The sequence below is a fragment of the Hippoglossus stenolepis genome, chromosome 18 (assembly GCF_022539355.2).
Source record: "Hippoglossus stenolepis isolate QCI-W04-F060 chromosome 18, HSTE1.2, whole genome shotgun sequence".
NCBI classification, from domain to species: Eukaryota; Metazoa; Chordata; class Actinopteri; order Pleuronectiformes; family Pleuronectidae; genus Hippoglossus; species Hippoglossus stenolepis.
This window is the reverse complement of record NC_061500.1, coordinates 18,738,135-18,750,625: the sequence shown is the minus strand read 5'-3', so window position 1 is coordinate 18,750,625 and position 12,491 is coordinate 18,738,135. Positions and strand designations below refer to the sequence as shown.

The following is a 12,491-nucleotide window of genomic DNA, read 5'->3' as shown; positions in this document are numbered from 1 at the left end:
CTTTTTATTTGAATAGTTATATTTTATTTGTAACTATTACGTTTTGTCTTTTGTAACACTTATGGCTACATATGCTGTTTGTAATTGTTTTTGATTCATGGACATCATCATTTGGTCCCAACACCTACAACCACTTGTATAAATGTTTGGTTTCGTCTTGGAACCACAATGAGAAGACTTCCTTCAGGACACATCTTGGACAAAAGTAAAACTGATGAGTTGTTTTATAGACTGTACACATGTATTGCACTAAGAGAAAGATGGATTCATTCCAGTATAGTACAAGGTGGGCTAGAAATAGCACAGGTGCCAGCAGTGTGTATTAGTGTGTGTGTGTGAAGTGCAGTTGTGTTGACTTGGTATTCAGACAGTGACTGCAGGCAAAAGGACCGGCGAGGATGCTATTCTTAGTCCAGTGCAGCAGCTTCCCGGAGCACAGCCACAGATACAAACTCACAAACACAAACACAGTCACATGTTCACAGTCAATAACAGATTCCTGCCTCAACCTTCACACATTCTTCCTTTGGTTTTTACATGTGTTAAATGCAACACAACTCATTCTCATTTCTCTACCGTGAGAGCAAAACACCGACACATGTGCATATGACCACATATGACTGAGAAACTGTCCACATTTGTTTCTTGCTTTGTCTTATCAATCTTAAATCTGATAACCACCACCACGGTCTTCCTCATCTTCATCGCTGACTGCTTCTACTGTTTCTACATTAACTAACACTTTCAAATGTCTCCCTTTAGTTCACATCTCTGTGTTTCTACCAAGTGCAACTAGCTGAATGTGTCACAGGACATAAACCACTTCAACTAATCAACCCACATCACCATGGAAACACATCAGTCAGGTGGTGCATGGGTGAGCAGCATAAAGCGACGGTGGGCAGAGGGAAAAATCACCACATTTGATCCGGCCCTTTAAAACAAATATACCTGCTGAGATTCATTTATTTTGAATCAACAACAATCAGATGACTGTGTGTAAAATGAAAGTTGCATTGACAAATTACATAGTGAGGAATTGACAGTTTAGCTTCAGCCTGTCTAATTCCACAGATACTCCCTCTCTCTCCCAGCAGTACCCAAGGTCAGGTTATAGATAAAGGGCCAACTAGCAGTACATTGTAGTGTCTGCACTCATGGACTTTCATATCTTATTCAGATGCCCCAGACAGAGAGACACCAACTCTTTTCTGCATTACATCAGCAGCAAGACATAAGGTCACAATGTGATTTAGTTATGCATACTTTAGGCTTAACTATCCAATAGGATGTGAACACCTACATGTAACATAGAGAGTGACAGCAGTTCTAGCCTTTCATGGATGTGCTGTTAGAATGGGTGACGCAAGTAGAGGAAGATATATGGGGATGCTGTGGGAGACATCTTCAGACTTGGGGGTGACAATTGCTCATGTTACTGTGTGTAACCTCCAACCAGAAGGTTGGCGGTTCAATCCCTGTCTTCCCCATTCCACATGCCGAAGTGTCCTTGGGCAAGATACTGAACCCCAAAAATTGCCCCATCTCATAGAGAAAAGTGCTGCACATAGATGCACTGTATGAATGAGTGTATGAATGGGTGACTGGCAAAAACTGTTAGCGCTTCAAGTGGTCATTAAGACTAGAAAAGCTCTATATAAATACAGAGCATTTAGCATTTATTTGACACCAAACCGCAGAAAGACTAAACCAGTGACTAGCTGGGGAACGAAGTGGAGCATTCAGAAGACAGTTCAGGAAGAATGTGACTTGTTTAGACAGCAGTGAAAGCAAGAGTCAATATTAATTCTTTGATTGCCTGAAACCGGACTTTGATGCTCATGTTGTTCTCTGCCAGCGGGATGTTTAAATAGGTATCTGTTTGCTAACAAATATTAAAATATGTTTCACAAGCTGTTCTGTGGCTCACTGGTGTCTAAAGTCAATAACTGCTTGTTAAGGTGTGACATTTACACAACTTACAGACACACGAGTCGTCTTAATGGGAACTCATATTCAAATCGGTCAATAAATAAAATACATAACTGTGTTTCTGTGAAGTTTAACCTTGCAGAAAGGTGTCTGAGAAGATTCTTAGAAAAAAAAAATGCTGAATCAAGAGAACCTGGACTTAGTGTGGATACTTGAAGATGTGTGGTCACCCAGGTGTTTAACATCTGAGGGGTCATTGTCAAGGTCATTGATGTCACTTGGTTGGTTCCTGCTCCTGGCTGCTGTAACAACAGCCATTGGAGTCACATGAGGCCAAGTGAGAATGTTACATCTAATGGGAAGCGGTGAATGTTGTAGGTGGAAGGATAAGTGGGGCTGTGGTCGTCTTCCTCCATAGGGACAGTGTCTCTACTCTTATGTGTGGCCTCCTTCACTCTTCTTTCAAAAAGCCCCCCCCCGTTTTAAAACATGTACCTGGTTGTCAATGAAGGAGCGTCCCTGATGTCTATAACTATGATCAAAGACCGAAATACAAAACTAATGAGCTATTGTTTTGGTTTGGAAGTTACTACCTTTGGGAGAATAAGCTCACTGAGCATGCTCCCAGCGTTCTTCTCTTGATGGATTGTCGATGTAGACTTTATCCCCACCTACTGGCCTGGCATGCTTGTTTTAGCGTTAATAGTCATTTTTGTGTTCTCGTCTGAACGGAGATATTTAGTAAAGAATGTCATGTGGACAGAGATTCATGAAAGAGGGGGAATGTACGTGTAGATATTTGTACAGTAAAATGTGTAGTAGCGTAGACAAGGCTTAAGTGTGCTGCTGGGTTTGAAAAAAAACACAGGACTGTGGTGATTGTTGAAGATTTTCGGAGTTTCTCACATGCTTCTTTTCTTGACTACCTGCAGTGTCGCTGTTCCTCGTGTAACCTTTTTTCACAAAAGTCCAGTTATTGTATTCACAAGCTTTTAAGGCATCGTTCAATTGTTTGCACTGCTCTTGGACTTGGACATTTGTAGGCACATATCAGCTTGTTGGAGAAGGGTCTGATGGGTCTGATGACTCCTAGCTCATGTTCCAGCGAGTAATGAGGGTCAAGAGTCTGTGTCTGCGGACATCCTATCATGGGTACTTGATGTTCTATCCACAGAGTTGACGTGTTCTACAGCTTGCACTTCCTGGGTTTTAGTTTAAATATAATTTTTCTGAAAATATAATACAGTAAGTTAAATTTTACTTAATATAGCACCTTTCTCCGACAAAAGACACAAAGCACTTCACATAAATTAAATAACAGCAAAAAGTAGCATACACAATAAATATATGCAATAAAAACACATGGATTCCAATTGTGGATTATAGTGTTTGTGGCTTCAATGACCTGTAATCCCTGGTCAGACGGCCTCAGTGACCTACTTGGGCTGTATGGATGGAGCAGGTCAGCATTGTAAGCAGCAGTCTGATCATGCAGTGCTCTGTATGTGAAAACAAATATCTTAAGAATAATTCTGAATGGGACAGGAAGCCAGTGTAAGGATGATAAGATGGGTGTGACGTGAGAAGACCTGTGGGACCTGGACAGTCCAGCAGCAGGGATCTAGACCACTTGAAGACAGTGTATTTAGGCAGGTGAAAAGCACATTTTCAGTAGTCTGAATAGAAGTTGTTCTTCCAGAAAGATTCCATCTTGTGCAGATCTAAACAACAATGTAGTGGCAGTGACTTTACCCTCAACACCACTGCCATATCATCACACTGGAATAGTGAGATTTAACAATGTCAATGTTAACAATGTCAGCAAAGTGAAGATAAATTCATTCCTTTTCTACGCTGCACAACAGAGTTTTTGTTTTCTGAAACAACCAGACAGTTACAGACTGGTGCAGAAAAACAATAATCTCAGGCCTGATCTTCAGTGAGATCAGCCTTTAGTCTGGTTCACCATGTTTCCAGGTCATTAGACAGTAATCACAAAAGGGAAGCCTGCTGTAACTTCACATTTCAGCCCGTTCACTCCATCTTAGACTATTCCAATTCAGGGTACCAACATTGTGCTCACCAGGTAACACTGCCTGTCCAGGTAGTTCCTGTCACAACACCACAGAAATGTCTGTGTAAGTAATGACCTGTGCATTTCTATGACAAATGTGTGTATGTGATTCACAGCCCATTTTAACTAATAAGACATTAAAATAACCAGTGCAGTGGTGAAATGTACTTCTTACATAAAATATTACAATGCAAAAGAAACATTGTGTCTTCTCTCAAGGTCTACAAATCCTTCGTAAAATTCCACTCCATGTTTTTCACAATTCTACAACCAGAAGTATGAAATTCAATGTTGGTGTAGTACTCCAGTCATTGTGGAATCTTCAATCTGAACTATTCAACACATTCCATTTCTACCATTAAGTCCATTATACCTGAGCAAGTTGATGACAAGTATCTTCAATCTCCCTAATCACATTGACAACTCCCCAAATAGTTTAATAGTGATAACAAATTTAAATGTTTCAAAAACTGCTACAGCCGAAACCTGCTTACATTTTTTCAAAACTGGTATAGTCTAGCTTAGCGTGTAGCACGTGTATCTTTGCCCCACATCTCTCCCTCCACACCCTTGGTGAGATGAACCTGAGTTTGAAAACCTCTGGCATAGTAGTCTAAGCCATATTGTATTAAAATAGCCGCCATGTTTTTACCAGTTTGAAAACTACAAGCAAAGACCAATGATAGCCCAGAAATGTATATTTTCATCTAATCAGGTGTCATTTTAAACGCCCTGCGTTAAACGTCTGACCCAAACAAAAGTACATTTAGCAACACAAAGCATCACTGCCGATAAAACTAAACACTAAAATGGAAGCAAACAACAAACGTGACAATTTAAATGAAGGCACTGAAATGGCCCCTGGATTTATTTAAACACTTAAATATTCAACTGATATATAACTGATCCAAAACTATGCCATACTTCAACAAGAAATTACTTGAAATTTAGATTAAATGTGAGTTACTTAAATGTAGATTTGGGAGAATGTAATACTTGCGATACAGAGATGCACCGAATTTGTGAACCTTGAAGAGGAACATTCTTTATTATGTTAAAATTATTTGGTTAATATTTGCTGCCATGACCAGTTTTTGAAGTTTTGCAGAAGTGTTGGTGCACATAAAATGGTCAAATCTAATTTAAGAACATGAGCTGTCTTTGCATCATGACAAAAGAACAAAGAACATAAGGGCATATTTAGCATATTGAGATCAACCTACTGATCAGAGTCATGTTAATTAACAAGTGTGGAGGTGAGGGGGCTGGGAGAGCACCCTCACCTGCTATAGAGGATCAATCAGCGCAGGTGAGAGCTGTTAGCTGATTGGTCCTCATGCTTAAAAGGCAGCGTGTGAGCTGCCTCAGGACTCAGAACGCAGGAAGGAGCTCAGAAAGACTGAGGCTCCAGAGACTCCCAGACACTGAGTGGAGGACTGGGCTGCAAAGCCAGTCCGCTTAAAGTTTGTAGGGTGAATTTATGTTTAGTTGAATAAAGAATGTTAAAGAGCAACACTTCCGTCTCTGGCTGTATGTGGGAGAGCCCCGTGGCAAGGTCAATTGCCACACTGGCGCCCAACGTGGGGCTCCACACAGCCACAGACGTGGACCAGCAGGCGGTATGGGAACTGGTACCGAGGATGGGGGACCTGGTGACTGCGTACCGGGAGGAGAGCGCGAGGACCAGGCGAGAGCTGGAGGCGCTCCTGAGGCAGGTGAAGATGGAGGCGATGACGTCGACGGATGCTCCGGTCTCCAACCCCCTTCCGGCCCCTGCACCAAGGCTGGCGGTAAAGCCAGCATCCCCTGTACCCGCACCAAGGTCGGCGGTGAAGGCGCGCCCTGTCCCTGCACCCAGGCTGGCGGTGAAGCCAGCGTCCCTGTCCCTGCACCAAGGCTGGCGGTGACGCCAGCGTCCCTGTCCCTGCACCCAGGCTGGCGGTGAAGCCAGCGTGCCCTGTTCAGGCACCCAGGTCGGCGGTGAAGCCGACTCCCCCTGTCCCGGCACCCAGGCTGGCGGTGAAGCCAGCGTCCCCTGTCCCTGCACCCAGGTCGGCGGTGAAGCCGACTCCCCCTGTCCCGGCACCCAGGCTGGCGGTGAAGCCAGCGTCCCCTGTCCCTGCACCCAGGCTGGCGGTGAAGCCAGCGTCCCCTGTCCCTGCACCTAGGCTGGCGGTGAAGCCAGCGTCCCCTGTCCCTGCACCCAGGCTGGCGGTGAAGCCAGCGTGCCCTGTTCAGGCACCGAGGTCGGCGGTGAAGCCGACGCCCCCTGTCCCTGCACCCAGGCTGGCGGTGAAGCCAGCGTCCCCTGTCCCTGCACCTAGGCTGGCGGTGAAGCCAGCGTTCCCTGTCCCTACACCCAGGCTGGCGGTGAAGCCAGCGTCCCCTGTCCCTGCACCTAGGCTGGCGGTGAAGCCAGCGTTCCCTGTCCCTGCACCCAGGCTGGCGGTGAAGCCAGCGTCCCCTGTCCCTGCACCCAGGCTGGCGGTGAAGCCAGCGTCCCCTGTTCCCGCACCCAGACTGGCGGTGAAGCCAGCGTCCCCGGGCCCCGGACCCAGACTGGCGGTGAAGCCAGCGTCCCCTGTCCCCGCACCCAGGCTGGCGGTACAGCCAGCGTCCCCTGCAGTTCCTGCGTCGGCGGAGAGACCGACGCCTGCAGCCCCTGTCCCATGTCCCCTGTCGGCAGAGAGGCCGACACCGGCAGGCCCGGTACCATTTGCCGGGACGCCCGGGCGGCGTCGCCCACCTGGCCGGCCTCCGGAGAGACGCTGCGTACGTCGTCGCCCACCTGCTCGACCTCCGGAGAGCCTCGGTGGATGGGCTTCCTCTCCTGGTCCGTGGGGGGGAGTAGGTCAGGCCGGGAGAAATCCCTGGCCTGAAATTCGCGATGGAGGTATGTGGAGGTGAGGGGGCTGGGAGAGCACCCTCACCTGCTATAGAGGATCAATCAGCGCAGGTGAGAGCTGTTAGCTGATTGGTCCTCATGCTTAAAAGGCAGCGTGTGAGCTGCCTCAGGACTCAGAACGCAGGAAGGAGCTCAGAAAGACTGAGGCTCCAGAGACTCCCAGACACTGAGTGGAGGACTGGGCTGCAAAGCCAGTCCGCTTAAAGTTTGTAGTGTGAATTTATGTTTATTTGAATAAAGAATGTTAAAGAGCAACACTTCCGTCTCTGGCTGTATGTGGGAGAGCCCCGTGGCAAGGTCCATTGCCACAACAAGATAATCATGACCAGACTCAGTCATGGAGACAAGAGACTGTTGCTACCATCAGTCTGACTTTAATGTTGCTCCATTGAAGCTCAGCCTTAGATCTAACCCGTCGACAATAACCACAGAGTAGCCTCATTAGGTGGAGATCAAACAACGACTGTTTGTGTGTCGTGAACCTTGTTCCCTTTAGCCTGGCTGTTCCATGTGCTTCCTCTCAGCTGCACAGTGACAGACCACTGCTTCTTCATACATCAAGAACCACGTCACTGATGTACAAACCACTAATTATGATTATTACCTCTGCCAACGACATTATATTAAAAAGATTAAGATTAAGAAGTCCTTTTATTAGTCCCGCAATGGGGACTTTTCATTGTCGTTGGTTTGTCTGTGAACAGGATTATTCAGAAACCACTTTAGCCATTTCCGTGAAATTTAATGGAGGGGTGGTGCATGACCCAAGGAAGAACCCATTACATTTTGGAGCAGTTTGGATAAAGAGGTGGATCCTGGAATTATCTTTCACTTTCTTCAACATTGCAAGTTAGTGTGTTAGCTTTTCAGACACATGCACTCGACAAACCCCCATCTAGTTGGAACTGTGGAGGCAGTTACTACTTTGTTTTCTTCAACAATACTTTAAAAGTGTCACATGGAAGTGCAGGCAAAATGTTAATTCAAGCATTTGAGTAACAAATGCCAATTTCAGCTTCTAAATAATCAGCTTCTGGAATAATGTGTTGCTTTTCTTGGTCGTTGCGGTAACTGAGTATCTTTGGGGTTTGAATTGTCGATTTGACGAAGAAGTGTTGATGTCAACTCCAGCTCTCGAAAAGAGTGATGGTATTTTTCATTGCTCTCTGACCTAATGGACAGATAAATAAGGGAAGTAATAGTTGATAAAAACAAGTATCATGAGGTGCAGTATTTTGGGGATTATTGGTAGGAGAAAGCCAACAACCTGTGAACCTCCCTTACGCTCTGGGAAAGTAACTTTTCACCATTATATGAAGTTTTATAGCATAATACAATAAAAAAGTTATTTTTAAATAGTCAGATAAATCGATAATGAAAATAATCATTACTGACTGTGTCAGTCATCATATTCCTTCAAAACAACAAACAAAACTTAAGGTTGTGCTCTATTTAGATAGAGCCTTGATTAATGTTTCTATTAACACCAGTGTTTGATTACTTTTTGATTTAAAAATGGCCGCCGTGAAATAGGTGTATTGTAACATCTGTTTCTGATATCAACTTATTTTTTACAGTTGAATGTCATTTGACTCTACCACAGCTTTATTCATCTTCTTTCCTTAAAGCTACAATCATTTCTCAAAGTTTTTTCTTTTGAAAACAGTTACTTTTATTGGCAAACTATATTTCCCTTGTTTTACAACTGAAATACACTCTAAAAAGTGATTCAGGGGACCTGTTAGCACTGTTCATTGAAGAGGAAACGCTAATTGACCTAACTCAATGTTGGTTGTTGGTTGAAGGTAATTTCTTAATAAGTTACCGTGACTCAAAAAAGGTCAACGCAAACTGTTGCGTTGATTTTCTTTGTTTAGACAAGGCATTAGTTTTTAGAATGTAGAGACACAGATGACTCGAGAGCATGAAAGGATGAATCAGTTGTATAATTGCTGATAACTAAACAAAGGAAAGGTACAAGACCTCACCTCTAAAAGTCCACGATACATTTTCTATATCTGGCATTATGGTGAAAAAGGCTGGAAAGCAAAGCCCCCAAATGTCATGTTCGGTTATTTCTTTAAACCTCTAAAGGACGGCATCCATAAACAATTCTGTTCAAATGTGAATAACAGAATTTAGAGTATGTCCTCTCTGCATGCAACACCTGTGTGTTCAACAGGATTCACACAACACAACATGGTAGAGTGTTCTCTAGTATATGACGAAACTCAACTTCATTAATTTGAATATAATAACCACTTTGCATTTATGTTAATGTAAAAAGCTAGCTGTTAGCTGCTTAGTATTAAAATACTTAAGAAATACTACGGTTCAGTTAGGTTTGAGGAGTTAAGGCTGCACTGAGAGTGTTTCCCTGCAGGAGAAAGGACCCAGGTGTTGGTCGTGGGGAAAATACAAATGTAACACACATAATGCCGTCTCTGTCCATGATACAGTGATTGTTGTGAATGCTGTGGGGCAAAAAGAAGGAAGTCTACCCAGACTGCATTACTATACATAAAATCTGATGTAATATTTGCAATTATCCCAAATTTTCCACAAACCTGGAATTATGTGCCCATATGTAACACACAGTAGATACATATATGCTTTATACTGCAGCAAGATCTGGAAATGGATCAACTGATTTCCTCTGTTTCTTCTCCACCGACAACACCTGCATCTATTACAGATCCTAAGTTGCTTTTATTCTTTGATCCTCTGAACATTTGATTTACTCATTTGTTGCAGCGGCTTAATAAAAGTTGTTTTGCATAGTGCATAACGTCTTTTTATTGGCTTGATTGCAGTTATACACTATATGCATTGGGTTAACAAGAAAAATCACATCGGGATCATAGGGATCACTATGCAACAGGTCCAGTAAACTCTGTCTCTGCATGAATGTGGTGAGCTAACAGCAGAACGGGGCGAGGTAGAAAGAGAAGGTGGCAACAGGAGATGGGTGGATTGATTTTGTGCTGGTTTCAAATAACAGTGAATCATGTAATTATGTTATTAGCAGCACCAGTAAATAATAATAATAATAATAATAATAATAACTGTTGAGTAGTAGTCAGATCTGAATACATTTTACAAGGAAAAGAATAATATAAAAGTGCTGGGTGATATCAGAGAGAAAGGTGTAAACCATGAACATGTGAAGTGTTTAAAAATCAACCTGAGCTTCAAACTTGAACCACAGCCATCATCAGGTCGGCTCAGTACATTCCCACCCCCCTAAAGCATGTCTGCTCATTTTGCCCCATCAACGCAGCATGTGAAGTCACGACTGGGTCAGGGTGTCACAGGCAGCATGTATCCAACAAGGCGTGACAGATTACCTGAGTAATGATCAGATTAGATTTGACTCATGTAATCCAGCTCGTATCTAAACAAAAAAAACAATTGAAACAAACTGCATCTGAACAGAATCATGGAGTCACATGAGTGGAAGGAAATTTTTTTTGTTTTTTTACCCTCAGAGAACACAAGCTTATTTAATAAGAATCTGCATTCTGCCAGCTGCTCATGGGACGAGACACATCTTTATATCCAGCAGCAGCAATAACACTAATGTGGGTCATTTAAAATTAGCATTATTATTCTATAGCTCTTGCAGAACAACTATTTCCACTAGCACAAAATCTGTTTACAATGAAGTTATCACTAGTTCCAGGCTCTTTATGCCGAGCTCATCACATTCTCTGGGAGCTTGTGTTAATTTCCACACAAGCAGATGAAAGAGAAGCAACTCATCTTCTACTGTAAAACATGGGAGTTTATCATAGAAGGTGAAGTTTCTCAGCAAAGTGAAACAAAGTCAGTGCTCATTCACTTGTAGATGCAAATAAATATGTTTTTTTTCTTCTCGTAAGAACTTCAAACGTTTCCAAAACACAACATTAACAAAATTAACAAAATCAAATACTGAAAATCCTCTTGTGTTAAAAAAAGTCACTTTTAGGATCAGGATTAAACTATTAAGATAGTTGTCTGTTCATTTTCTTTCAATGGACTAATCAATAGGTCGACTCATTGTTTCAGTTCTACATTAGTTTCACATGTAGGGGAGGACAGAAAGGACAAAAACATGCAGGAGGATGAACGGTGAAGACTGAGATGCCGCTCAAAGCTGAACATTTTGGTTGAATAATCACTGGACTGAAAGTTCATTGGTATTTCTAAATATTTTGTTGATCTTCATTGAAAGATGTCACCTAGGGGTCTAACTTGCGATGGCCTTTTTCTCCAGTTTGTGTCATTTTAGAGACCTGAAGATTATTTAAGAAAATAAACTGCACACTAATGACAATGAAACCAATCATGAGTTGCAGCCCTACATGAGATCGTTTTGTCACACATACAGAAAACGGAACATAAATACACAAATATGAAATAGTAGCTTGATACAATAGTAAAGTTATTTCACTTCATTTCAGAGGGAAATAATGTACTTATTACTGCACTTTTGGTTTTCTTTTTTTTGTTGGAACAAAAACGTAAGATACCAGGTTTTTTGCAGATAAAGATTTTACATTCAAATTTATGACCTGTTTGGGGTCAGTGCATAAATCTGCTTAATTTTAGACCTTAGCTAAGATTTTCATATCTTTACTGAAAACATCCAAACTTATTTTTGAAGCCAATGAATTGGCGCCAACCTGTGTATGCTTATATACATGTGTGTGTGGTCAGTTAATTGTTTATGTGAAGGGTTGGGGGGTGGTAAGGGTAAGAGTTTGGTAAGTAGTTGAGGTGAGAGTGAAGAAATCAATGTAAGTCACTATAATGTCCTCAGTCAGCCATGAGTGTATTTTTACAGATATCTTTATGAAGACCAGTTTGAGGCTACAATATGCAGAGTGAGGACCGTTTGGGAAAGTGGGGACATTCTGGCCGATCCCCACTTTCAGACCCACTTTTAATGGGCTGTTTGAGGGTTAAGACTTGGTTTAAGGGTAAGAATAAGGCTAATTCTAACGTGGATAGGGTGAGACATTAAATGATATGGTTAAGGTTAGGGTAAGGGGCTAGAGAATGGATAATCGACATAATTATCAATGAGTGCCCTCACTGAGATAGATGTACAAACGTGTGTCTACTTTAAGTACATTTTACGCATAATAACTTCTTCAGTACTTATTGTACTTGAGTGGGGACTTGTACTTGTACTTGTACTATATGCTGTGTACTGCCAGTACTTGAACTTGAGTGAGGCGGGACGCACCTGCTGTTTCTCCATGGGCTCTTTGCTGATGGCGGAGACCTTGGGCGCCGGCGCGCGCTCGCACGTGCATCCCTCCAGCAGGTAAATACCGGAGGGCCTCGCGCTCTGCTCGTTCTCGAAGTAGAAGAGCACGTTCTGGTAAAGGGCGAAGTACTTCTCGGTCCAGCGGCTGTTCTCCGTGGTCTTCTTGCTCAGGAAGCCGCGCCTGGTGCCCTCTTTACGCGCAACCACCGACAGATACAGAGCGTGGCCCTCATTGTACCGCACGCTCTTCTGCATTTTACGCTCCCCCGGGGTGGTGTGTTTATCTCGGTGCCAACTTCAGACAGTCACATCGCATCACGTCC

The 12,491-nt window shown here is 43.2% G+C and overlaps 1 protein-coding gene across 4 annotated transcripts in view; it reads right to left on the bottom strand.

The window, feature by feature from the left end:
• Positions 1-12,445, bottom strand: part of rasgrf2a (Ras protein-specific guanine nucleotide-releasing factor 2a) — a 34,600-nt gene extending 22,155 nt beyond the window's left edge. For all 4 annotated transcript variants that reach the window (XM_035184645.2, XM_035184646.2, XM_035184647.2 and 1 more), the window contains exon 1: positions 12,145-12,445. In XM_035184645.2, the coding sequence (XP_035040536.1) occupies positions 12,145-12,423 (279 nt within the window). In that variant the 5' untranslated portion in view covers positions 12,424-12,445. The remainder of the gene's footprint in view (positions 1-12,144) is intronic.
• Positions 12,446-12,491: the final 46 nt, after the last annotated feature.